Source organism: Haliotis asinina, chromosome 11, assembly GCF_037392515.1.
Source record: "Haliotis asinina isolate JCU_RB_2024 chromosome 11, JCU_Hal_asi_v2, whole genome shotgun sequence".
Taxonomy (NCBI): domain Eukaryota; kingdom Metazoa; phylum Mollusca; class Gastropoda; order Lepetellida; family Haliotidae; genus Haliotis; species Haliotis asinina.
The window spans coordinates 31,676,753-31,703,662 of record NC_090290.1 but is presented as its reverse complement, the minus strand read 5'-3'; the positions used below and the strand labels follow the sequence as shown (position 1 = coordinate 31,703,662).

The 26,910-nt window shown below is 38.6% G+C and overlaps 1 protein-coding gene across 8 annotated transcripts in view; it reads left to right on the top strand.

Moving 5' to 3' along the window:
• LOC137255612 (serine-rich adhesin for platelets-like) overlaps positions 1 to 23,714 on the top strand; it is an 84,682-nt gene extending 60,968 nt beyond the window's left edge. For 3 of the 8 annotated variants that reach the window (XM_067793052.1, XM_067793054.1, XM_067793055.1), the window contains exons 3-11: positions 1,497 to 1,731; positions 9,380 to 9,605; positions 12,864 to 13,027; positions 13,629 to 14,361; positions 16,478 to 16,594; positions 17,626 to 17,922; positions 19,801 to 19,926; positions 21,596 to 23,364; positions 23,578 to 23,714. In XM_067793052.1, coding sequence (XP_067649153.1) covers positions 1,497 to 1,731; positions 9,380 to 9,605; positions 12,864 to 13,027; positions 13,629 to 14,361; positions 16,478 to 16,594; positions 17,626 to 17,922; positions 19,801 to 19,926; positions 21,596 to 23,364; positions 23,578 to 23,619 — 3,709 coding nt within the window. In that variant the 3' untranslated portion in view covers positions 23,620 to 23,714. Of the gene's footprint in view, positions 1 to 1,193; positions 1,452 to 1,496; positions 1,732 to 9,379; positions 9,606 to 12,863; positions 13,028 to 13,628; positions 14,362 to 16,477; positions 16,595 to 17,625; positions 17,923 to 19,800; positions 19,927 to 21,595; positions 23,365 to 23,577 lie in introns of those variants that run through there. The other 5 variants (XM_067793056.1, XM_067793057.1, XM_067793058.1 and 2 more) reach the window with 3 other exon arrangements.
• Positions 23,715 to 26,910: the final 3,196 nt, after the last annotated feature.

Here is a 26,910-nt window from a genome sequence, read left to right as displayed (position 1 = left end):
TGCCTTTTGCTATTTACAGATTTTGGCGATGTATCATTTTTCCATTTTCCATGGAACTGATTCGGAAGTCTCGAAAGGGATGAATGAGCTTCGTTTATAGAGCATGACTGGAAAACTTCTTAATATCTTTCAGCAAAACTTGCCAGATATGTGAGGCAGACCTGAAAGTGGTGCCATTTGGTATTTGCAGATTTTTCTGATTTATCATTTTCCCATTTTCCATGGCAGCAATTCTGACTTAGTCTTAGAATGAAGGGATGGGCTTCATTTCCAGAGCACAACTCTAAAGTTTCTTAGTGTCTTTCAGCAAAACTTGGCAGATATGTGAGGCAGACCACAAAGTGGTGCCTTTTGCTATTTACAAAGTTTTAGCATTTCTGTCTTTCCCAGTTTCCATGGAAACAATTCTGACGTAGTCAGTGTAGTTATTGGATTACAAATGGATTCTTTGTGGTTCTACCTTCTGATTCCAGGCTACCTGTTCCCCATTTAGAAATGAACTCATTGATGGCAGTATTATTATTATAGGATGTTTTTAAAGCCCACATATCCATGCAACAAGAGCTTGTCATGTGAGGTAGGGCCATGTAAATTCCAAGTGCACTGACCATGAAAGGTTCTTTCAAGTCATGTTTTTGTTTGTTGTGACATTTTGTAAATTTTGTTTATGTTATGTCAAAGTATGATGATACTGTATACTGCTGTTGTCCGAAATTCTTTGTATACCTAATGTACCTAATAAAACGTTTTAGTTCAAGTGAGACATTAGGTGGAAAAACAATGTGAACTAGACAGCAGTAGAGTACGTATGTATGACATAGGGATGTGTGTCGGTCTTGCTGACCTAGCAAATGTATGGAAATACCTGGGTTCCATAACAGCCCTCTTTTTAGAAGACAGGAATCTAATACTCTGGACACTTACCTGAGAAATTTGCTTACCTGAACTATGACTGCTATGTGGAGATTGCATTAATGAAAAAAACACAGGCATCAGCAGTTCATGAAAATACACCAGCAAGTACAATAGGAATGCTTCCAGTTTTCCTTTATTGACCTTGATTAGCTGGAGTTATTGTCTGGGCAGAAGCTGGGAGGGGAGAATACTATAGTACAACAGGGCCAGTTACTCAGCTGGAACACCAAGACTTGGCTGCCTGTCAGCTTTTGTCAGGCTTACCTGGATAGCAGGTCACATGACCTGCTGAACAACTCGTCAGTGTTACCTGAGAATGAAATGGACATGAGTGGCGTGCTTGTTTGACATAGCACGACAGCAAATACACAGTTTGTATGAGGGATATTTTACCTGGATGTGTGCAGAAATTGTGTATAGTGGTCATTTTCACCTGGTGGGAATTCTAATTTGGATTTACCTGTGGTAGTACACAAGGCTTAGCAATGTTTGGACGAAAGAAGAAACAGGTTTTGAAGGTGGAGACAGGTGATATGGTAAGTGTAGTTTGTTTTGTAACCAACAATTTTATCCATTTTCAGCGTTCCCATGCAGGACCTTAGAGTTCTCCTGGCTGCCAAAAGCAAGGTTTCCCCCACTGGGTATATACTATGTGTGTATTCAGATGAGACAGGCAAACCTTTGGATTATAAAGCCAATCAAACTATTGGCTCATTAGAAGGACGGACTGTTCAACTCCAGTCTAAACATAAAGAAAAAGAGGCTGAAAAACGAATGATGAAGAAAGACTCATCAAAGAATTTACAGCCATTTGAGGTAATGTGTGATTCATGATAAAGTTATTTGATTACATTTCAGCTGCCATTGTTGTCACCTGACAGGTGAAATTTACATGGTTATGGTGAGTGTTTACATTGTCTGTTGTCTGTTGTCCAGGTATTACTCACTAGCCATAGATTACAATAGAAGCAGACAGCATACCTGGAATGTTGTCATCTCCATCTAGACAGTAATCAGGGGCTTTTCATTCCATTTTTATTCTGTAAATTGTGCAAAATTGTATATATTAAGTTCACAAAACAGGAATGGCAAAACTTCCACTGACATGTCTGTATGCACATTTGTCAAGTGTCATCCCCATGCCCCTCCCTTCCACAAGATCCTACCTGACACTTGGTTTATTAGGCTCACACTGTGTGTTTATAGTATATAAGAGAAGAAATTACTGTAAATTATGCCATGACATAAATTCATGAACAAATTCCAAAAGGGAATAAGACAGTGTTTAAAAAAATATGCACTATGATTTTTATATGCACAATAGATACACAATTTTGTTATGAGATCACATTGCATGTGGTCATGTCAACATCAAACACCCAACCAGTGATAAACAATACACCCACACAGATACACTGAAAAAACAGCACTTATTTTTATCCATCCTGCCATCTCTCTGTATACAAATATCCTACCATCTTTCTCATCTTGTATACATACATTCACATGTCCTACCATATTTCTTACCTGTGACATGAATGAATCTATCACCTTTCTCACCTTGTATACATACATGTCCTACCATGCATCCATCCACACGCACACGCACACGCACACACACACACACACACACACACACACACACACACCTTGTATGCAACTTTCATTTTATTTTTTTCTTCTGAATTTCTGTTGATAGTGGAGTATTGAGAGTAATGACATACTGGTACAAGATATAATTTACAATGTTATTCACAATTTGTTGTAAATGTTTCTGATCATTTGCCCACATGACCTAACTAGAACGTCAGAAAGCTTTGCTTAATTTGTAGTGTTCTAGTTTATGTAATATATCAGAAATCACCTCCAACAGCTTCAGATTTTACTGTTACAAATGTGATGGTATACGTGTTGATGTTGGTTGCATAAAGTGTTTCCGTATCTAGGTGTAGTGTCTGTAGTGTCTCCTACATGAGACACAGCTAGCACACAATCTATCACTGTTATCAACAGAGTATACAAACATTCCACATATCTGTCTATCTCCTCAGGATTATGCAGGCTTGCTCTGAGGAGACCTGCATTTAATGGAGAGCTATTGAGAGGGGAGAGAATGTCATATATGTTGATCCCACCATGGACGGCAGTGTTGGTCTCCAGTCTGGACTGTATGACCTGTATAATAAGCATTGTGTTCTCAGAATGGCTTTTGACACTACCCCTGTCTATGAATGTTGTTTTACATCAACTGATGACAACAAAGTCCTGAAGATGTGTCTATGAATGCTGTTTTACATCAACTGGTGACAACAAAGTCCTGAAGATGTGTCTCGGGTCTGGTTCCATCACACATCATTCACTTCATAATTTGTGTGCATTGATCAGTCGAAAATCAATATCATTGCATTGTGCTTTGAATAATAAATGTATTAGTGCATATAATCATGTAAGTGGCACTCCACATATGAGCATACATAATCATGGTTTTCCTACATGTTCATATCTCCAGTGCTGTTCCCTCGACACCTGTGAAACACTACACACCGATATGATGTGATTCATTGCCTGGGGTTTATACCACTTGACACAACGTGCATCAGTAGTCCAGACCTATACCCACGCCTATATCTGAACCTGTGCCCAGACCTATGTCTAGACCTAATTTCAGACCAATATCCAGACTTATGTTCAGACCTATGTCCAGACCTATCTTCAGACCTGTGTCCAGTCCTATGTCCAGACCTACAACCAGTCCTATGTCAAGACCTGTGCCCTGATCTATGTCCGGACCTGTGCAGACCTATGTCCAGTCCTGTGTCAAGAAGTGTACCCAGACCTGTGTCCAGACCTATGTCAAGACCTATGTTCAGACCTATGTCCAGACTTATGTTGAGTATGTTCAGTCCTATCTCCAGTGCTATGTTCAGTCCTATGAACAGTCCTATGTCCAGGCCTGTGTTGAGTATGTTCAGTCCTATGTCCAGTCCTATGTTCAGTCTTATGTTCAGTGCTATGTTCAGTGCTATGTTCAGTCCTATGCCCAGTCCTATGTTCAGTCCTATGTTCAGTCCTATGTGGAGACCCATGTCCATGCCTGTGGTGAGTTTGTTCAGTGCTATGTTCAGTCCCATGTTCAGTCCTGTGTGGAGACCTGTCCAGGCCTGTGTTGAGTATATTCAGTCCTATTTGGAGACCTATGTCCAGTCCTATGATCAGTCCATTGTTCAGTCCTATGTGGAGACCTATGTCCAGACCAATGTTGAATATGTTCAGTCCTATGTTCAGTCCTATTTGGAGACCTATGTCCAGACCTATGTTGAGTATGTTCAGTCCTATGTTCAGTCCTAAGTTCAGTTCAGTCCTATGTGGAGACGTATCTCCAGGCCTATGTTGAGTATGCTAAGTCCTATGTTCAGTCCTATGTAGAGACCTATGTCCAGGCCTATGTTGAGTATGTTCAGTCCTTTGTTCGGTCCTATGTTCAGTCCTGTGTGGAGACCTATGTCCACACCTGTGTTGAATATGTTCAGTCCTGTGTTCAGTCCCATGTTCAGTCCTGCATGGAGACCTATGTCCAGGCCTATGTTGAGTATGTTCAGTCCTATGTTCAGTCCTATGTGGAGACCTATGTCCATACCTGTGTTGAATATGTTCAGTCCTATGTTCAGTCCTATGTTCAGTCCTGCATGGAGACCTATGTCCAGGCCTATGTTGAGTATGTTCAGTCCTATGTTCAGTCCTATGTGGAGACCTATGTCCATACCTGTGTTGAATATGTTCAGTCCTATGTTCAGTCCTGCATGGAGACCTATGTCCAGGCCTATGTTGAGTATGTTCAGTCCTATGTCCAGTCCTATGTTCAGTCCTATGTGGAGACCTATGTCCAGTCCTATGTTCAGTCCTATGTGGAGACCTATGTCCAGGCCTATGTTGAGTATGTCCAGTCCTATGTTCAGTCCTATGTCCAGTCCTATGTGGAGACCTATGTCCAGTCCTATGTTCAGTCCTATGTGGAGACCTATGTCCAGGCCTGTGTTCAGTCCTATGTCCAGTCCTATGTGGAGACCTATGTCCAGTCCTATGTCCAGGCCTATGTTGAGTATGTCCAGTCCTATGTTCAGTCCTATGTTGAGTCTTATGTGGAGACCTATGTCCAGGCCTATGACACAGGTTCTCCAGTCTTATTTGAGCACAAAGGTCAAGACAAGGTCATTAGGTCAAGCCTCTGCAAGCAGGTAGAAATCTCTTGTTCTACCTACCCTTGTTATGCAAGTTTGACTTGTCCACACATACTTTCAGAGGCATTGTGTGATGTGTGTCAATACAATGTGTGTTAGAGGTTATATTGAGGAAATTGTGATTGTAGCAGCCCAGGTTTACTGCAGCAAGTTCACCCAGTGTTTGCTTGTGTGATGTAGATGTGGGTGTTGTTGGGTTGCACATCCAGCCCATGTATATGATCTGGGTTGCTATCCTGAGTACCACAACTACAATCTGTGGTGTGGATTACATGTAGTCCTGCAGTGTTCTGTGTGTGTAGTCACATTCATAAGGTCTCACAGAGAGATTTTAACAGACTATGTGGTGGGCTGGACTGCTTCAGGCCATCTTCGCAGGCAGCATCCTTGGTTATTGGACACAGCACAAGTCCCAGAACAATCAGATTGACATCAGCTATTTCTGGAAATATGTTGCAGACCCTCTCTCCACCGAAGACTCAACTCCTCACATGGATACAATTTGTGAAGCCCATTTCTGGTCTGCCCTGCCCTGCCATGATATTGCTGGAATGTTGCTGAAAGTAGCATAAAACCCCACTCACTAACTCACTCACTCACTTACTCACTTTGTTTATACAAAACATGTTTCACAAACTCCTGTCAAAATACTGTCCTCCTCGTCATTGTCTATCATTCTTTCCTTTACATTCATCTGGAGCGGCAATGCAATTAATCAAGCTCAAGTATATATACAGTGCAGCAGTTTATAGCTGTTGGCATTCCTCACATTGTGTGACAGATATGGCCCTGAAAAGAAAGCCCATGTGTATGGAAAGCCCATTGTACAACACAAAGACTGGAATCTGTGGCTGAGAGATTTGGGTTTGTTCGGTGCAGACTTTGACATCAAACTAATCTACTTTTGACCTAGTTCTTATCAACACAGAAGATGTATGTTGATTCATTTTATCTGGTGATTACATCTCTACCAATAAAATTCTTTATATATTTTCTCTGTAGTTTCTGGTACTAAAACTTAATGAAAACCTGATAATGTGAAGAGCTTCTTCTCAAAGTTTTTATATTAAGAATTTTGACTTCATGAAACTTACTATGTCTGCAAATGGTTAGTGATGCTTACAATTTGTATTTGTATTCAACTTGTTCCTTGCAGGTTAGCACTTCATGATTGACACTATGAAATTAAGCAATCAATGATGAGGATTTACGGTGTATCTTTCCCAAAGAAAAATATGTCATCAGTCCATAGAGAGTGTAATGATAATATTCAGTCCATAAAGGAAATGGTAAAAACAATAGTTCGAATTTATTTTCCATGGCCATCTATAGATTTTGTGACAATGCCTCAAGACTACGTTCAGCATAAATTTTGAAATTTGGAATATCTGTATCATAATGTTACCCTCAGAAATGTGTCTCTGCCCAGCGGTGAACAAGAGACCTTTTTACAAGACAGATTGTTTAAAGCCGCTCACATTTACCATGAATATATTCAGTATACTGGAGAGTGTAGGAATGTTAGCTGAAGTTGGCCACATTGTCACAGCAACTCCACAGTCAAGTGCAAATATTAAGAACCGCCAGACAGCATTACCAGTTCTGAATGATGCATGGATGTTAATATTTACCTGCAATTTGCAGGTAGTAATTCAGAATCAGAACCCACAACTCTCAAGATCTTATGCCAGCATGTAAATGAAAGACTGAAAGTATGTACAAATGAAAACTATCACTGGCAACCGATGTAACTTTGAGTTATTAGAGGAAACTGTAATTCCCAAGAGCCGTACAGAGCATATAATATTACTTCTGTCTTCTGCTGAGAGAAGGAACCCTAACCCAACTATCATATATCTCAGGAGCAGTTGATAAAATTGTTTGCCACACCCTTAGGCTCTCAGTCATAAGTGTTTTAAGTAAATGAGCAATAGACATATTCGTTCATCAATATGGGGGTGTTATGGTAATATTAAGTGCATTTATATTGCACCAAACTCCATTCACGAGGAGAATGCTCTTTGCTCTAACAATCAAAGTAGGCATGTTATTACCCCGGATAACCGAAGCTGCCTATTAGATGCTAGAAGGTTATAGTCACATGACTTAGCCCACTGGGTACCCATTTTCTGCTGGATAAACAGAGGCAGTATTGAACACACTCACTTGCTCAAGGTGAGACCACATGTGTCATGGGCTTCGTTGTGGGGCAAGACTGAATCATAGAAACTCTACGGAGTCAAGCTTCCACTCACCCATCCAAGCACTGTCTGCACCCATCATTGCCTAATTTCATCTGATTGTGACCTGAGCTGTATTCACAGGACCACACACGACCAGAGGTGACGTGTGGTCCTTTGCCTAATGGTTAATTAGCCTGATGGTTAAATTGTTCGCTTGTCATGCCAACAAACCATTTTGATTGCTCCCATGGGTACAGTATGTGAAACATATGACATATTTGGGATTTCACTTCCTTGGTAAAGTACAATTCTAGTACTTTTTTGGTTGAGTTCCATCCGGGATTCGAACATGCACCCTCAGAGTCAGGCACCTAATCGCCAGCACACAAAGTCAGCCGTTTAGCCCACTCAGCCACCGCGACTATTTCTCCACTTGCTATTTCTGAATGAGGTGATGTAGCCTAGTGGTTAAAGCATTCACTTGTCATGCTGAATACCTGGGTTTGATTCCCAACATTGCTACAGTGTGTGAATCCCATTTCCTGTATCCCCCACCATGATGTTGCTGGAATATTGCTAAAAGTGGCATAAGTTAAAATAAGTCACTTACTCACACAGTATGTTGCTGTTACTGTACCTGGGACAACCATGCCCTCACTCATATCTCAATTGTTTCCTTGACTATGATATTTGACCACACAATTCAAAGTTTGCCAGTACTATTAAAACTTACCATCTGCATTCAGACCCATTGATTAACATTATACTGTTCCATAGAACTGCATAAATCCCAGATGATTATCATATAAAAAGTAAAAATGTTAACACCCCTTTAAGAACACCACTTAGCCATTAAGCATGTGTATCTGCAAGAGCTGATTATACACTCATGTCAGTTTATGCTGCCATTGCAAGGACAGGCCCCATTAATTCCACATATCCTGACTTTCTTTGTCATTGTATGTAAATGGCAATGACAAACCAGTGACACATTACCTGCCTATTGTTTCATTGGTAATCAACAGCTGGCAGACACAAGTTGAATGATACACAGACTCCATTTGTGTACTTGTGTTACTTAGGGAGACTTGGTGACCTATATTCATTGAATAACTTGCATGCTTGGTCAACAGTGAGACGGGAGGCATGGTGAACATACCAAAGAGGACAAGCAGATATTCTCATTTGAACTGCTTTGTATGTAACTGGGGATGTTATACTGGCTGTATCTTGTAGCAGGACTTGGTGATTTATATCCATTATATTGCATACTGAAGTGTTTTGAATGAAAGTGTGATCAATGTTTGTTTGACATTCACTGCCACTGGAGCGAGCATGATCAACAGATAGCTGATTGTGTAAGTCTTTCCCTATTTTCTGAACTCCCAGAATGCTAATTAATGTCGATAAATTATTCTGCTGTCATGACAATCTTTGACATGTTTCTTTGTCTCAGTACACGCTGCATCCTTGCTGCTGAACATGGCCTGGTCATATTGATGCAGACACATAACATGGTTTCGTGAGGTTAATGCTTGCACACAACATGGCTTGATGACATTCATGCTTGCACACAACATAGCTTGGTGACATGCATGTTTGCATACTAATATGGCCTGATTAAATTTATGCCTGCAAACAATATGACCTGTTTACATTAATGCTTGCATACAATGGCCTTGTGAGATCAATTATTGAGATCAAAGTTTCATGGGATGCACACATAGACACAGTACACTTTCACGAGATTCATGTAGACATACAATACAGCTTTGTGAGAATCATGCAAATATACAATACGGCTTTGTGAGATTCATCCAGATGTACAATACAGCTTGTGAGATTCATGCAAATGTACAATACCACTTTGTGAGATTCATCCAGATGTACAATACAGCTTTGTGAGATTCATGCAAGTGTACAATACAGCTGTGTGAGATTCATGCAGACACACAACACAGTTTGGTAAGATTCAAGCAGACACTCAATACAGCTGGTGAGAGTCCATGAAAGATACTTACCATTTGTCTGTCTTTTTTGTAGACCACCCATCGGTTCACCATCAACCTTCCTCGCAACCAGAAAATGGTGACTCGGATTAGCCCTGAAACAAACTTGGGACAGCTGTATGCTCATGTCTGCAAAGAGAAACATCTTGATCCAAAACGCTTCACTTTCCAACACCCCACGAATCCTCATGTCAGCCTTGACCTAAGAGTCATAACTGTGGGTGACCTCAAGAGCAATGAAATCAATCTCATTCCTTTGGGTGAGTGAATCTAGTCATAATTCCCTGTCTGTATTGTTTGTACTTCAAGTTTTACCCTTATCTTGGAACTTGTCAGTATTGAGTAATGGTCCTGATTGCAGGTGTGGCCATAACACCTAAAGTGGCAGGAATAATAAGCAGAGGTACAGATAAGCTGCATATCTTTGTAAAATATCAGCAATGAATCATCTTAATCTGATTTATGTAGAGTTCCAAATACAAATCAAATAGTATAATGACACTCAAAATATACTGACACCAAAGGAGTAGACATATACTGAAAGATGAAGGAAACTATGTCAATCCTGGAGCTGTTTATGAAATGCAGTCTAATTAAACTTAGTTTCATTATTATTCGTTACACTCCTGTAATGAGTCTAACAAACCCTTGTAGGAGGCCGTATCAGGTAACAGAGACTGACCAATCAGAACACAGCTTACCAAATGGTAAAAGTAGATTTTCATGCCTACCTTTTGAACTTTTACCTTGAAAAGGTTTGTACCCAAACGATTCCAAATGCTACTTTCATACAACTGCTTTTGGGTGATGCACATGGAGCGTGGCTAATGGTAACCATATCATTGGAAAGCCCAAAGCATATATACTGCAAGTCAAATATAGTGGAAGCTGTCTTACTCAGACCCTAAGTAACTCGGTTTTCTATATAATTTGGACCGAATTGTTCGTCCTGGCAGAAGTTAGCTAAGTTATCATTACATATAGGGTAACTAATTTGGACTTCATGTAACTCAGGTTTCACACTGAAATCTCCGCCCTTCAAGGTAATTTACTATGAAAACATCGCTAATTAACTCGGTCTAGCAGGACTGCCTGAGGCAGAAGTGCTTTGTAGTTAGCCGATTACCGACTTCAAACGGATTATCAGGTGTGATGATAACCAATTAACAAAAGGAATTAACAAAGCAGTTCAGCAAGCTGACACGACTCACTCAGTGTTATTTGAATCGTATGCAATTTTGCTATAAAAAGACGATACTCCAGTAATTTCTCATCAGTGACAAAATTGCTGAACCATCACCAAAGCGGAGATGTCCAAATGCAGCCCTTACCTTGACTGACAAGATCAAGTTGATCGACAATGCTGAGAGGCTACCAGTGGTGAAGCAGAAGGACCTTGCAAAAAAGTATAAAATAAGCAAACAGACTGTCTCGGACATTCTAACAAGACGGGAGTTTTACAGCAAGCAGCTCAAGACGAATGTCAACGGAGACAACGGAGACAAAAAACAACACTGGCAGTGAAGCAGAAGTGTTATGTCATTAGTAACTGTGACGCAAAACTTTGTACTGAATCGGCGGTTTGCACAACGCAAACAAAGTGACCTGAGGGACTATTTCCGCAGGTAAAGCATAGCCATGCTGTCAATCAAACCACTGAATTAATAAATTACTCTATACAGTACATGTTTACTTGTTCATTTGTTCATTTATTCATTTAATTGTGTCTTTCATCATAACAGTACTGTGCATGCGTGTCTACTGGTCAAGGGAGCTAACTCTTGACTCACACCAGTCCAATTCAGACTAATCATAATTCCGACACAAAAGTCGGCCCCAGTCGTGTCCAAATTAGACAGCTTCCACTGTACCTGTGTTTTATGCAGATTTTTGTTTGTTGTGGGATCATTGTCAGTGACTGGGGAATTTTGTAAGTCCCACCAAACCCTAAACAGTAGTCGTTGTCCAATTGGGTAAATCCGTTCTGCCATTTCACGTTTGATTGGACATTTGACAGGTCACTCAAAGGTTAACTGACACCACCTGCTAGTGGGGTTTGTTAGACTCAGTAGAGGAAGGAAACAAATAATACTGAAACTAAGCATACATAGACTGGATTGAAATGCTAAATGAATATCTCCTGTCATGTTTTTTATTACATTGGACATCTTAAGACAAGACTGAGACTGTTTCTCTGGTATTTAAAGAAGCATTGGATTTCTTGGGAGTTGTCAAGGTTAAAAAAAAAGACCTCAAGTGACATTGGTTATCCACACTTTCATGGCAGTGCTTGCTTCTGGCCATGTTTCATAGTTGGAACATTGCTGACTGATGTGTAAACCTTGTCAAACATTGTATTTGCAATACATCATTGACAATACAGCAGAAACCACGTTGACATTAAACACAGAACTTCAGGTGAACATTTTTGTATGGACTGTTCCATTGTGGATGCGTGTAGAATGAACAATCAGGTTTCAGTGCTTTGACAAATCACCATTACCTTCAGCACCTAAATTATTTATTAGATAGTGCATAAAAATGTGCTTTCAGTTTTTACGAGGACTTAATTTAAAAGTTGTCTTGATAAAATGGCCTGTTAAATATGTGAAGGGCGTTTCCAGTCATATGTCTTGAGGTAACTGATGGGTACATTCTAAATTGTGAAGCCCTGAAATGATCGTATAAGTGTTCTGCCATATGTAGTTACATTAGCTGCCTTTAAACAATCCACCAATGGTAAGAGCTCAGTAACTGCTGCCACATACCCAGGGGGCAGGTAGTGTCCTAGTTCTCAGCAATAAATCCTGAGGAATGTGCCAGGGCAGCAGATATTATCTCTGAATATGACAACAAATAAGAATGTTTGGTATGCTTCTGAAATTAGTTTAAAGATGTGTGCTGGTTTTGTATTGACTCGGCATGTCTCCACAGTCAAACTTAACTCATTGTTATTAGCATGAAGTAACCCAAATGGAAATTAGGAATGACTTTGAGTCAGTTTACATATTGCATAATGAATGAGAAAAAGGCGCAATGGTTTCTAAACTAAGATTCTTAATTTTTTTACGATATTTTAACCTTGTATTTTGTATTGATGCAATGTAAATTTGTCATGTGATGTTAATGCAATGATAACTTGCAAATGAGTTGTGTAGCACAATTACATTCTGACATTGATAAATGACGTTTATGCCCACAGACCTTATGACTTTGATGAAAGATGTTAATGCATTGACACTTTGTTAAATGATGTGAACCACTGTCATGTTTGAATAATTTCAATGTATTGTCACCTTTTTAAATGGTGTTTATGCATCTGTACCTTTTCACAATTAATTAATTAATTGTAACTGAAAATAAATTTAAGGTAGTTTTATAGTATAGTTAGTAAATTTAGTTTCAGAGCATGCTCATTAACTTAAAACATATAAAGGCAATAAGAATTCCTTCTGCGACGTAATGTATCTATTTTGAGTTAACAAATCTATTCATCGGTTCAATGATCTTATTTTTAGGTTTAGTTGCTGACTCAGCACGATCGATGCCAGATCTCTCTCGTAGTGAGTCTTTAACTCTACCTAAAGACTCAGTTCCTTCCTACATGCCGGGGGCATCAGAGCCAAAGAAGAAAAAGGGTTTCCTTTCATTCCTCAAGAGAAAGGATAACAAATTTAAACTGGTTTGTATAAATCTTCTTCATACATATAATAAACATAGACATGAAATCTTGTGACTCCAATGCATTTTCTGAAATGTATTTTATGTGGAAAGGGAGATAACTTGTGTTTTCACGTGTGTTTCTGTTCTGTATCATTGCTGACATTTTTTCTGTGAGAAAAACCACATGCTGCATGCTGACAACTGAAGTCATAACTTGTTAAACTGAACACTTTCTGTCAACTTTCCTGACTCAGAAGGAAACATTAATATGCAGGGTTTCAGGTTCATTTACAATAAAACAAACTGTGACTTTGTCCAGTCAAACATCAACAGCGGATATGTATTAAAGGACTCTCTATATACAATTCAACTGTAGAACCTGTTTCAAATGAAAATGGTCTCCACTGACATTATGCTAAGTAGGTTTATGATGAGGAATTACAGGTTTCCAGTACCTCATACTTGTCTTAAAGACTTGGAAACAGGGGGGTTGAGATCATCATTCCCTGGACCGGGATCATTAGTTTTGAGAGAGACACTTCTTTTAAAATGGTATGCATTAGTGTGCTTCAAATGGTATTAGAAATGTAATCTTCAATAGGATAATTGGTGTTTTGCAGCATGAGACAAGATACCAGGACATGGAAACTAGCTCGACAACAAGCAATCAAATGTCAGTGGCCAGAGCACGACAGAACATGACCCCACCTCCAGAACGTCGAGAATCAGATGCAGCCAACTTGCAGGTGCGGCCTAAGTCGATGTTTGTTACAGCCAAAGAGTTGAAGGTTAATGATGGAGCATCATCTTCACAGGGCAAAGAAAACACTCTTCCTCTCAAAACAGCCACAAAAAAGAAACGTCCAGCACCTCCACCCCCTCAGCAACAGAAACAAGCTGTGCCAGAAACAGTTGAGATTTCTGTGAAGGACAAAACCTCTGTTGTTGTGCATGAGAAGAGAGAAGCAGTTTCCAGGGTTACCCCTGACCATGTGACACAGAGACTTCATTCCCGCAACAGCTCTGATTCAAGTGGATATCATGAACTGACACTGAGCGGAGCAGAGTCCCCTGAGGCAAATCGGGTTTCAACAAATTTCAAAACAAGCATAGACACTACATCCATTGAAAGTGCTGATAACACGAATGGTGACAGTGGTATAAATGAACATTCCCCTATCCACAGTTCCCCAAAATACCCTGACAGGGCCATCGGCGATAGTCAGACATTGCCGCTTAACAGGATGGCTAAAAAGCAAGTTCAGAGATCACATTCTCTAGAAAGAAAGGAAAAGTCTAACAGGCCACCACCACCATCTACAAAGAAGAAGAGAGCTCCGGCACCACCCCAAGGTAGGTCCTATTAATCCTCTGTCCTTCTCACTTAATAGGCTGCTGAAAGAGTCATTGTTAGCACTTGAGACCAGTGGATATATCTTTGATATTCTTCACTTGACCTTACAATCAGCAATACTGTTTTAATATTTTATAGTGTTAGTTGAGTGATTATCGCTTTTTTCTGAATTTTCTTGAGATCAGATCTTTTCTGCATCATTGCTTTTCTTAGTGCTGTTTTTTTTGTGAAGTTGGTGTTTGCTTGGCTGTATTCAAGATTTAACATGTTAACATGTAAAAAACTGATGCTGATTATTTTTTTGTTTGAAAATTATTTCATCATAGAGATACATTATGTCAATTCACATGAGAAGGAAATTCAAAACAGTCATGGAAAGTATGTAAATGATTTGTCTGCATGAAAGAGCTGAAATCACATGCTACATGATGAGAATCCAAAACAGGGCTGTTCGGGAACATGTCATTCAGGCAGCAATAAGTTGTGTGGTGTCTGAGAAATGTTCTCAAGGATATATGAACTTGTTTGCATCTGAAGGCTTTATCTTCCATTGAACTAAGGTGTAGACACAGTAATCAAATAGCCAAGCTGACATTATAAGCCTTGTAAAGTTAAATCTGAGGTAAATGAAGGGTTCATGCACATGAAGCAGACCTTCTGGGTAGAAGTAGTGAAAAAAAGGTCTGCTTCGTGTGAATTTCACCAGAAGTGTTAAGCCAATTTTAAGTATGTGTTTCCTGCCTGCTAATCCAGATAATCAGGTCATTAAGCCTTAGGTCTGCCTCAATATAAGGAATTCAAATCTGATAAATGTGTTTATTTACATTACATTTGCATTAGTTCATCATTCATCATACATTTTTACACAATTCAGCACAATTTCAAGTTGCAAAAATGCAGAATCTGCATAGTCCATTTGTGTAATTTCGTTGTTACGGAGGCGTTGCTTCAGGTTCTAGAGTGTCTCCTCCATCTTCACATACTTCTTCTTCTGAATTGACTTTATGAAGGTGATTGCCTCAAAGATGTTGGGATCGGCCTTCTTCACAATCTTGTTAAGACGACTATGATAAGCGTCAAAATGATTGTTGGTTCGTGGTCCTGTGGTGTCGTGGTTCCACTGGTGGGTATGGAGATCCCCCTCTATCCACTGGCTGGTCACATAGTCTGCAGGGCTGGTGCATCAGGCATCATCGGGCTTGTTGGCACTTTTATTTTGAATAAAGTCCAGAATTAATCCTGAAAACTAACTAAACACTATTCAGGGAAATGTTTAGCTATTTAGGGCATCTCATAATTAAGCCCTTAAACAAACACCAATCAGTTAAAAAAACAGATTAGTGAACATCAAAGGAAACATAAGGTCTGCTTCATGTGCATAGTTCGAAACCCAAAGGTCTGCTTCGTGTGCAGACACCAAATGAAGTTTGACTTGGCACCAAAATGATAGTGAAAATTTTGTCGTACAATCGGAATCTGTTTCAAGCCCTGTTACAGAGTTGTTGACGCTTTCACTTAATCTTGGTCTGCCAGTTTTGATTAAGTCAGACCTTAAGCACTAAAGTTATTCAACTGTTGCAGTCACTGCTGGCTTGGTTTGGTATTTTAATATATTTTGGACTACTATTTGAGTTTAGATTACAAAAAAAGCTGCAGGTAAATAGACGCACTAATCACACCAATATTGTGATTTATGGTTATTGTAATGTATGGGTTTGTTATTGATATAAACATACTCCCAAAATGTTGAAGGCATTTATAACATGTGTTATATATCATATGTAATATTGTAAGAATGTTTAGACAATGTTAACCATTTGTGTTGTTATTAGAAATAGAAGAGAAGCATTACTCACACAATACAGTTTTTATCCCAAACTATAGTTTTGCACAGGGTCAGTAATCTCTGTTCATTATCCTTGCACAGGTGTCAAGTGATCTCAGTGTCCATATGTGTCCATGCTTGATGCACCTGGTATGTCATGAAGCATATGAGCATATCACACTGATGTCTCCAACAGATGAATATTACTGATTTTATTGACAATACATATTATGTATGCCTTCAACACAATGAAAGACATATACAACAAACATATGTACCTCTTTCCCCAGCTGCTGAACCTCCTCCCCCCACCCTATCTACCCCTCCTAGTCACACCCCTGAAGCTTCTCAGGACCACACCCTAAGTACCTCACCCTCTGAAGCTAAACAGATGACAAAGGAAACATGTAAGTCCTCATCTAGCATATATATTGTCTGCACAATGTGTGAACAGGAATGGGGATATTTATGGTATTGGTATATCTATGAATTTCTCTAATCAAATCTTTGCTGTGGCTTCATAACAGGTCATTTATTGATATTTTCCTGTTTTCTGTGAGGATATGCTTGCACACCAGTGTTGGCTCTATAGGTATTAATTCAGTCAATTGTTTTAGATACCCATAAAGGTTCAGGTTAGATTTCTGGCTCTCAGTAACCCAATTTTGCTTGTCGTGAGAGGCGACTAATGTGATCGGGTGGTCAGACTCACTGTATTGGTTGACACATGTGATAGGTTATCAACTGCGCAGATTGATGCTCATGCTGTTGACCACTGGATTGTCTGGCCAAGATTCGATTATTTACAGACCACCACCATATAGCTGGAATATTGGAGAGTGCAGCGTAAACCTAAACTCACACACTCACTCAGTTGTTTTAGAGCATTGGTAGTTTCTTTTAACCAATGCATCATTTGGGTCAGAGTCATGTTGTCCATCATCTGTCCATTGTAAATGTGAAGTCTGTGTCATATGTACAGCCCACCCAATTAACTGTGTACTTGAATCCTGGCCTAGATATCTCATCACCTGAAAAACATTACAAAATGGGCACCAACATTGCATCATTCTGATGCTGTTGTATTCCTAATCCAAATACTGTTGTCTAGTAAGTGCATGTACTTACACATATATGGCAGAATGTTATTAGTTAGTTTTAATGTTACTGTTTTTAGACATGATTCACATTTATGACACCTTGATGAATTTCTAGATAAGGAAGTGACATTTATTTGTTTTAAGAAAACCCTAAATATGGTTCTTATTACTTTGTGCATTCTTTGTGTGTGCTGTTGATGTAGTCAGAATTATGGTGTAGAATGGAATGGAGTGTAGAATGGAAGATTTATTATGATAATAGAAACTGTTGTATATACAAGTCCAGAGTTGAGCAGTACTATCCTTTATGAACATATCAGATGTGATTCTTTCTACAGCATCTGCTAATGAAGACAAACCTGATGGCCAAATGGATACTGATGATGACAGCGAGGATATTAATGAGACATTGGATGGCTTGTTGATGATGGTGGAGGATGATTCTATATGCAGTGAGGATATTGAAAATATCGAGCAGCCAAAAGCAGCACGCCCTTGTTCCTTTGTTGCCCCTCCCCCTCCTAGTGAACCCCCACCCCCTAAAACTCCAACGGCCGAGACAGTTGATGTTGGTGTAGAGGTTCATGATAATGCATCTCTCGGCCCATCCAGTGCCAAGAGTTCTCCAGTAGCCGGTGAGTGCCCTTCCTAATGTCTGCTATTATTTCTGTTGTTTAGAATTGTCAGTAATACATGCTAGAACTATGAATTCTGCTGAACAGCCTTCAATGCTCAATAATACTTGTTACTACAGTCAGTACAGCTGAACAGCCTTCAATGCTCAATAATACTTGTTACTACAGTCAGTACAGCTGAACAGGCATCAATTCTCAATAATACTTGTTACTACAGTCAGTACAGCTGGACAGGCATCAATGCTCAATAATACTTGTTACTATAGTCAGTACAGCTGAACAGGCATCAATGCTCAATTATACTTGTTACTACAGTCAGTACAGCTGAACAGGCATCAATTCTCAATAATACTTGTTACTACAGTCAGTACAGCTGAACAGCCTTCAATGCTCAATTATACTTGTTACTACAGTCAGTACAGTTGAACAGGCATCAATTCTCAATAATACTTGTTACTTCAGTCAGTACAGCTGAACAGGCATCAATTCTCAATTATACTTGTTACTACAGTCAGTACAGCTGGACAGGCATCAATGCTCAATAATACTTGTTACTATAGTCAGTACAGCTGAACAGGCATCAATGCTCAATAATACTTGTTACTACAGTCAGTACAGCTGAACAGCCATCAATTCTCAATAATACTTCCAATAACAGCCCTCAGTACTCAGCATGAGTGGTGGCCTGATGATTTGAAATAATTGTAGACCAGTCGCAGTGACTAGATGACCTAGCAATCAATCATTTTTAGTCATAATTGAAATAAACAATTCTAGAACACCTTTTGAATTAATGGTATACTAATCATCCTCTAAAGATGTGCAATATGAACAAAATTTTCACTTTATGTTTTTGTGTACTAACAAAAATAACCGGGAAAATTTCATAAATGCCGCCAACCAATTTTCGTTGATTGTATTGAATCAGTCAGCAGTTATGAGATTTTAACGAATATTCCCAACAGTACTCAACAGTACTTGTCACTACAATCAGTACTGCTGAACAACCCTCTGTATTATTGTATAGGGTAACCAGGTGATTTAAAACACAAAAGGCTTTTACAAGAACTCCTTTCCATTTTTTCTTCAAATTTTAAGATAAGAGAAGCATTATAATAATTTAGTAATCCCAAGACATTGTTGAAAATGTGTCACATTGTAAACTGTTGTAAATGAATGTTCATGCTCTTCTAGATTTTGATACAGTGAGATAATTATAAAACAAAGAATAGTAGCTAATGTAACTTCTACCTTGTCACAACATGATACCTTGTATTACAAATGTTTTTGTGTGTTTCATATTCAATTTTGTTTTTTAAGTTTTTATGTACCTAATTTGTGTTGCATCACTTGATGTTTGAATAGTCCCACCAGCAGTAACACTGTTAGCTGACCATGGTTGTCCTATAGAATAGTCACTATCTGAGATCTGAATTTGTGCCTCAAGGTCAGTTAAAGAAAGTTATTCTCCAACAATAATTTATGCCAACTTCTACAAAATCTGTGGGTTGTCACAATCACCCAGTAAGACATCCCCACCATATTCTTGAACACTTGGAGTCAGTATTTGGTCAAGTGTTCAGAATTATCACATATTTGGCACGATTGAGTGACACAGAAAAAGATGACAACTGTTACAGAATATATTTTAGAGACATCTTTAAGTGTTATACACAGTTAGCAGATAGTTATCTTGTGTTATGGGAGTTTTCCTGCATGGTAAATGTAAAGGTGGTCACAACAACACAGTTGGAGGACAGTTCAACACAACTTGACCTACCATATTAAGAAGATGTTTTTATGTTTGTATATGCAATGATATATTTCTCTCTCTCTCTTCCACTCCTTCAATCTTTCTTCCTTCCTTCCCCAATACAGTCCACACCCATTCTCGGAAAGACAGTCACAGCAGTATAAGTTCCATAAATACTATCGAAGATGTTAACATGGCGTTTGAGCAAACAATCGCCTTGGCAGAGGAAGTACTCGAGGCAGAGGTCCCAGGTAGTTAATGAGTCCACCACTAGGGGGGCAAGCTTTTGGCCCTATTAGATTTGCACTTGTGTGTTGTGGCTAGAATTACCTCCCTTGAATGTGCTTCTTCTGCTTCAGTTGCCTATCTTCACATCTCTTCTTGTAATAATCAGATTCTGTTTCAGCCTATTATTTTGTTATTAGTGACCAGAGCCTCCTTTCACAAAGCACTAAGGTGATCGTAAGTCATTGAGATAACCCTAGTGCAATGTTAAAGAATGAGAGTTAATGTTAACCTTAGTGTAAGTTGCTTTGTGAAAGGAGCCCCTGAACATCTATTTATGTTTGTCTTGAGGAAGTTTTCATCTGGTTGTTTTCTATTGAATTATCAGTTTACAAACCAGTATGTGAATGGTGATCTATCTTTTCAATTAATCCCTTGAAACCATTGAACATGTGTATATGTGCACAAACTCATAGCCATTGATATAATTACTTAACACTATGATGAGACAAACTTGAATATGTGAAAGTAAATGCACACATTGTTGCCATTGTTTCTTGTTTGTTATTCCCAGAATAACAAGATTTTAAAGCAACCGGTTTGAGGCATGTTCAGTGGTCTAAGTGATATCAACATTAAAGTAGCGTTGCTTTTATTTTGTATATAGATGTGTCTAACATTAACTAGTTTCCTCTCTTTATTGATGTAATACAACACATCTGAAGTTATACATAAAACACTAGTTTTTTAAGATGCACATTATATCAACTAATCACTATATGTTTTCATATTGAATGTACAAGTTATTAAGATATTTATAATGGTTATGTTATGTCAGTAGTTATGTGTCATTTTCAGTTACTAAGTTACATATTGGCAGGTTTATGTTTATATTGCTTGTTTCTGTTATGTTGTAAATGCCCTATCTTGCATTGTTTGTTACTGTAGCTTTAGTAGATAAACCTGCTTCTTACTGAGAGATGTGGACACAGTCTAGATGGGCTTCGGATTAGATATTGTAGAATTCCTGGTTTAGATTTTTTAGATTTTGCTTTCTAAGTTTGTACTTTGATATAGTTTTGGTAAATTTGTTTTATGCCACACATTCTGGATTATATACTCTTAAAAAAAGTGGGGGAACTTCATGTTTAATTGATGATTTTCATTTCCAAACAGTAAAATCAGCAAGCAAGAAACACTGATAATGCTTGTGTGTGGTACGATGATGGGCTTCACTGATTTATTATCTTGAAAACCATCAACATCAAGAATCACACCCACTGCATGTGTATGGGACTACTGAGTTGTGCACGTGCATACATGTGTCTAGGTGTGGTGATAAAGAGAAATAATGGTGCATTCTTAAGATATCTATCTCTGAAAAGTTTGTGTATGTTTATCCTAACTGAAAGTTCAGGTTCCCTAACTTTTCTCTTAGAGATATCTTGAGACTTTTTTTATGTAGATGGTTAATTTTTAAATGGTTTTGAATGATGACATGTCCCATAAATCATGAAATTGTTCATTTATTTGAGTGTATTTCTTAATCAGTATTACAGTTAATGGTTTGTAAAGGATTTGTTTCCTTTTTATATATTTAATTTTAAAGCATATGTTTAACTAGTGCTTCATATAAAGATAACTGCTGTGAATCAAAAGGAATAATGCTTACTGATGATAACTTGTGCATTTCAGCAGAAACAGGCTACAGGTCAGAGATGGCGATTTTCGTGGAGCAAATGAGCAGGCTGACAGAGAAGGCTGACTCAGAGACCAACATGTCCGACACTACCAGCATCTCACTCCCAGATACAGAGAGTAACTCAGAGACAGGCTCTGTCATTCGACATGAACAAGAAGGGAAGCCATACCATACCAAAATGGATTCCTATTCTTCAGACTCTGGGTCAGTACAAAAGTATGACAGTGAAGACCGATCTCATGGAGGGTCTACAGATGCCAGTAGCTATGATGATGTTCCGGTAACAGAAGTACAACAATCACGTGCAAGGCGTGATTCTCTTGAACTTCATCGTGAAAACATTGTTGCAGATAATGAAGTGTCAGAAATTGATATTCCCATTGAAATGGTTCCTCCGCCAGCTGAGTTCAGAAATGATCCTGAAAAAGAGGAGGAAGAAGAAGAAGAAGAAGAAGAAGAAGAAGAAGAAGAATACAGAGAATCTACAGAAGAAATAATTGTAACTATGGCACCTTCAAGTAGTTTTACTTTTGCTGGTGCTTACAAAATTCCTGACTTGGAAACACCTAAAGAACATTCAAGTTTACCAGACTCTCCTAGATTTTGTGTTGCTGAGCCTTCATTATCTTACACTACATCTGAAAATGCTCAGAATTCTCCAAAATTCTCTGACCCTAAGCCTCAAAATATGGTGAAACCTGCAAGAGAGAAAGAAGAATTTGTTCTGACTCGTGAAGATTTGGCTAAGATAAAATATGTTGAAGATAACAAATGGAGATCTGAGCCATATGTTGAGACAGCAAGAAGGCCAACATCACTGAGTAGCTTGAACAAGGTGCATCACAATACGCCAGAACCTACAGTGTCCTATGCATCATTTGAACCAAGTTATTCTAAATCTGAAAGTATTCAAGGGGCTACTTCAGAAGAGGATAGTGTTAAAACAAGATGTTCTGAACTGAGCTTCAGACCTAATTCTGAGGGGGAGATTGATAATGTCCTCGAAGAGAAATCAATTTCTTTAATTGCCTTGCCAGCCATGAGAACAAGTGTCTTGAAAAAGTCAGATGAGGAATATTTGACAACATTAAAACAGGACTCCTACCAATCATCAGTTCCAGAACCAATGTCTGCAGGTGATCGTGAAATGAGAAGAAAGTTCTTTGATGATGATGATGATGACGAGACTGACAATATAGTGCAATCAAGAAAGGTGTTTATTTCAGAGGGAGGTGAAGATAAGGTGAGTGCAGAGGAAGAAAATGAAGAGATTACAAAGCAACAAGCAGCACTCCAGACTCAGTATGAAATTCTACAGCAACAGTTTTCCATGTGGCAACAACAACTTAAGCAGAACCAGGACCTCCTAGCCAGTCAGCATATTGACCCAGAAGTCCAGAGTATGCAGGAGCTTCAGATCCAACAGATGCAGCAGCAGATGCAGATGCAGCAGCAGATGATGTCACAGCTAGAGAGGAGCATGGAAGCCCTGGCCTTGCAGAAGAAGCCCAAGTCAGGCCTGCCCTCAACTGCTGCATCAGCCTCAGCGTCTGTTGTAGAAGCAACATCTGAAAATTCTGGAGAGGTTACTGGTGAGTTGTCAATACCTACCCCACCTCCACCACCACCAGAGACAGTTGTGAAGAAAGCTTCTAAGAGAGTGAACAAGGAGGAGGACCCAAGGTTTCAGAGAAAGTTAGATCCTCGTGAGGAACTCATGATAGCAATCAGAAGCTTCGGAGGAAGAAGTAAACTAGCAACTGTAAGTTGATCATTTAAATGTTACTCTGACCACCGAAAACATGCTTGAGAAATAGACCATTCATCATCGTCATATCAGTACTGAAGAAGTCATTTGTTATAAGTTGATAGTTCAAGGAGAAATAAGTTTGGAGAAGCATTATATGAAAAGGATTAGTTTGATTCTTTTATGCTGCATACTGTATTATGTACTGATTTATGTAATATTTTTCAGGTATCAGTCCAAAACACACGCTGGCAAGAGGGGTCTTCATGAGGGTGCTTTGGTAGAGAATCAAATGCCAACCAGTGCTATGATCAAAAGGTCAAGGTCACATCATGCCAGTATATTTTACCATAACTATACAATTCATTCTGTTCTGACAAAGTCGACTTTATACACACTCATTGTCAAACAACTTAAAAGAACACCCTGCGGACAAGTACAAAACATGGACCAGTATTGTTCTTATTGTTCTTATTCGGATGAGATGAATTGTTCAGGTAATTCCCATGGACAATTATATAAGGTTAATTTTTGAACATTGTATTAATTATATATGAAGCAGATTGCTATTTATCTTTATACCATCTTAGTCAGACAAAGTGAGGAGACGGTGTGATACCAAACAGTTTAGTGGAGCAGATAACTCATCCTACTTGCGTATGAAGGGGGTCATGTGTGTTTTGGTAGGACCTCTGTTCTGATGCCACCTTCCCGGTGTTGCTTGTAGAAATGACACAATTTGTAGATCAAGACTTGGGAGACTTTCTACATCTTCTGGACTGTATACATTTTAACACTGACTGACTACTGACTGGGGCTACAAGATGATGTAACATGGCTGACTGAAACTGCTCCAGCTTGTTACAGGCCTTTGACGTTTGGGCTCTCTCAGACATGATGAAGTGTCCTAATGCCTGCCATCTTCACGAAAAGCTGCAAGCATGAGTGTTGCATTTACTGACTCGTATGTATGATATAAGCTTGTTAACTAAGGATTTATAAGAGGCTTATGCTAGGGATGGCTGCATTCTTTCAGTTCCAACTGATTTGTCACATGAAGTGTTACACTATCATTGGCAACAATCATTATACTTCAGTTATTTCATGAAATGTGGTGGACATATGGTGAGGTGTGGCTGCTCTGGACACAGCAAATGTCAAACAACAGTAGTTGCCACAATAGTTTTAACTGTTAGTTGCAACAAGTGATGTTGAAATTGTGATCCACATTTGTAGATTAAGTTATTAAGTGAAATTTCATGAAATGACAGAAGTATGTTGATTGTTGTTATACAATAGCTGACATAGGTGACCCTCTTAGTCATTTCACAAAATGACTGATTTTGCAATCTGACTGTAACATGTAGAAACAAAACAGATATTGTGTAACATACAAGGCAGGGTTGCCTCAACAACGACTGCAATACTTGGTATCCACTTCACTGTTTCTACTGTTGCATCCCGATAATGTATCTATTATGTATTCTTTACTAGGCTGTATTTACTGTGTTTACAAATGATATTGTGTTGATTTATGTCTAAATTTTATTTGCTTAAAGGATATCATTATTTCAGTATCATCAAGCTATACTCCTTTCCTGTAGTAACTTCATATAGGGCATATCTATTGAATTAAGATACCAATGGAAAAGTGTGCATTAACCCATTGTAGAGATAGTAGACATTATGTCAAAAAGCAACAGTTCTCATTTACAGTGAAACAGGACTTGTTGGGACCATGTGCCACATTAACTTGTATATTTACACGACTACAGCAATATATGTGCTTACATCAGCATCTCTCTGTGTGTGTCTGTTTGCAGGACTGTTTCAGATTGTCCTTGACTACTTTTAATTTCTAGTTAACTATATTTCCATCAGGGGTTGAATCCGTACATGCTGACAAAGCCCTTCTGATTTTGTGTTATATTCAGCTTTGATAGATGAAAGCCAGCCTGTTGGCATCTCTTCTCTAATTTTGTGGAAAAGAGTTAGTGTCTTTTGTGGCTGCTCAAGTAAGGAATATTACTTTTGTATTGGCCATGACTATGTAACATTCACTAACTGTAAGTGTCGCATAAATAGAATAATATGTCATTTCAGTTGTGCCAATGCACTTGTTTCTTAATCTCTTCCTTACAGAGGCCCATCTGTCACTATAAAGGTAATAAACAGGGCTGGCTTTATAGTCCACATTGGTACTCCGACAAAAACAGGTTATTATTCTCTTGCTTACAAATTTTTGTGTTGACTATTTATTTTGTGCAATTATCCTAAATGTGATCCTTTGTGCCTCTGCTCAATATTTATATCCTGGCATCAAGCTTCTGATGAGATTGAGACACAAGATCTTCAGGGTAGCAGACAAACAGCATCTTTCTACATATACATATATACTGTAAAATTGACTTGACCTTTAGTATTTTTAAGAATATAATTTCTTTTCGGTAAATTCCATTTCAATTCTATCTGAAACAGGTTTGCTGATGTTTCTACTAATTTGACAGATGCTTTATGTTCCATTATTTAGTTTGTCAATAATATGGCAGTGAAAATAGCTATGTAACTTATGAAACACCAAGGTGGTTGCATGGGGCAGGGTCCAGACATCAAGGTGGTTGCATGGGGCAGGGTCCAGACATCAAGGTGGGTGTATGGGGCAGGGTCCAGACATCAAGGTGGGTGTATGGGGCAGGGTCCAGACATCAAGGTGGGTGTATGGGGCAGGGTCCAGACATCAAGGTGGGTGTATGGGGCAGTGTCCAACAGTTAGTTGGAGCATATAGCCTGATGGTTATGATATATATGAACAGCTAAGACGCATGATATTATTTGTTTATCCAGTGCAATAGTACTGAAAAAAATGTATACTTAAGTTTGACACCTATAACTTTCTTACTGGAATTAGATTGCCCAGATGTTGCTAAAATTATCAGGTATTTCATGATTACTCATGAAAGTTGTTGATCTTCATGAAATTTACAGATGATCATGAAAATAAGATGTTTCTACTTCAGCATTAAAGGCTTCGCAGTCTGATGCCAAGATTATCATTGAGTTGATTTAATACATTCATATTATATATTTCACAATAACAGGAATGTTGTTTGATAAGGTCAGTGGTGTGTATAATCTAGAAATTTGATATTTGTTATCTTTTATTCTACCCCTCTTCGAAACTTTCATCACAATTTTTATTATTAAATCACATCATGAAATATGGCCATTTGCATGACCAAATACTGAATCTACATGATGGAAATGTATTGCTATAATTTATCATGTGAGACGACTTAACAGAATAGGCTGAATATATTTTCCAGTTATGCATTAAAATGCTCCATTTATCACTAATCTTATGTATAGTCAGTTGATATATTAGACAGCAGTAGTCTTCCAGTTACTCTTCAGGCAGAACCAATATGTATATAGGTACTGATATAGACATATGTAATAAATAGCTTTAGAAGTCACACTGTGAAAGAATCATGAAAACAACATTGTGGAACAGAAACTGGTGTTTTATATAGTGTCAAGAAGGCTGCAGAGACCTTCATTGTG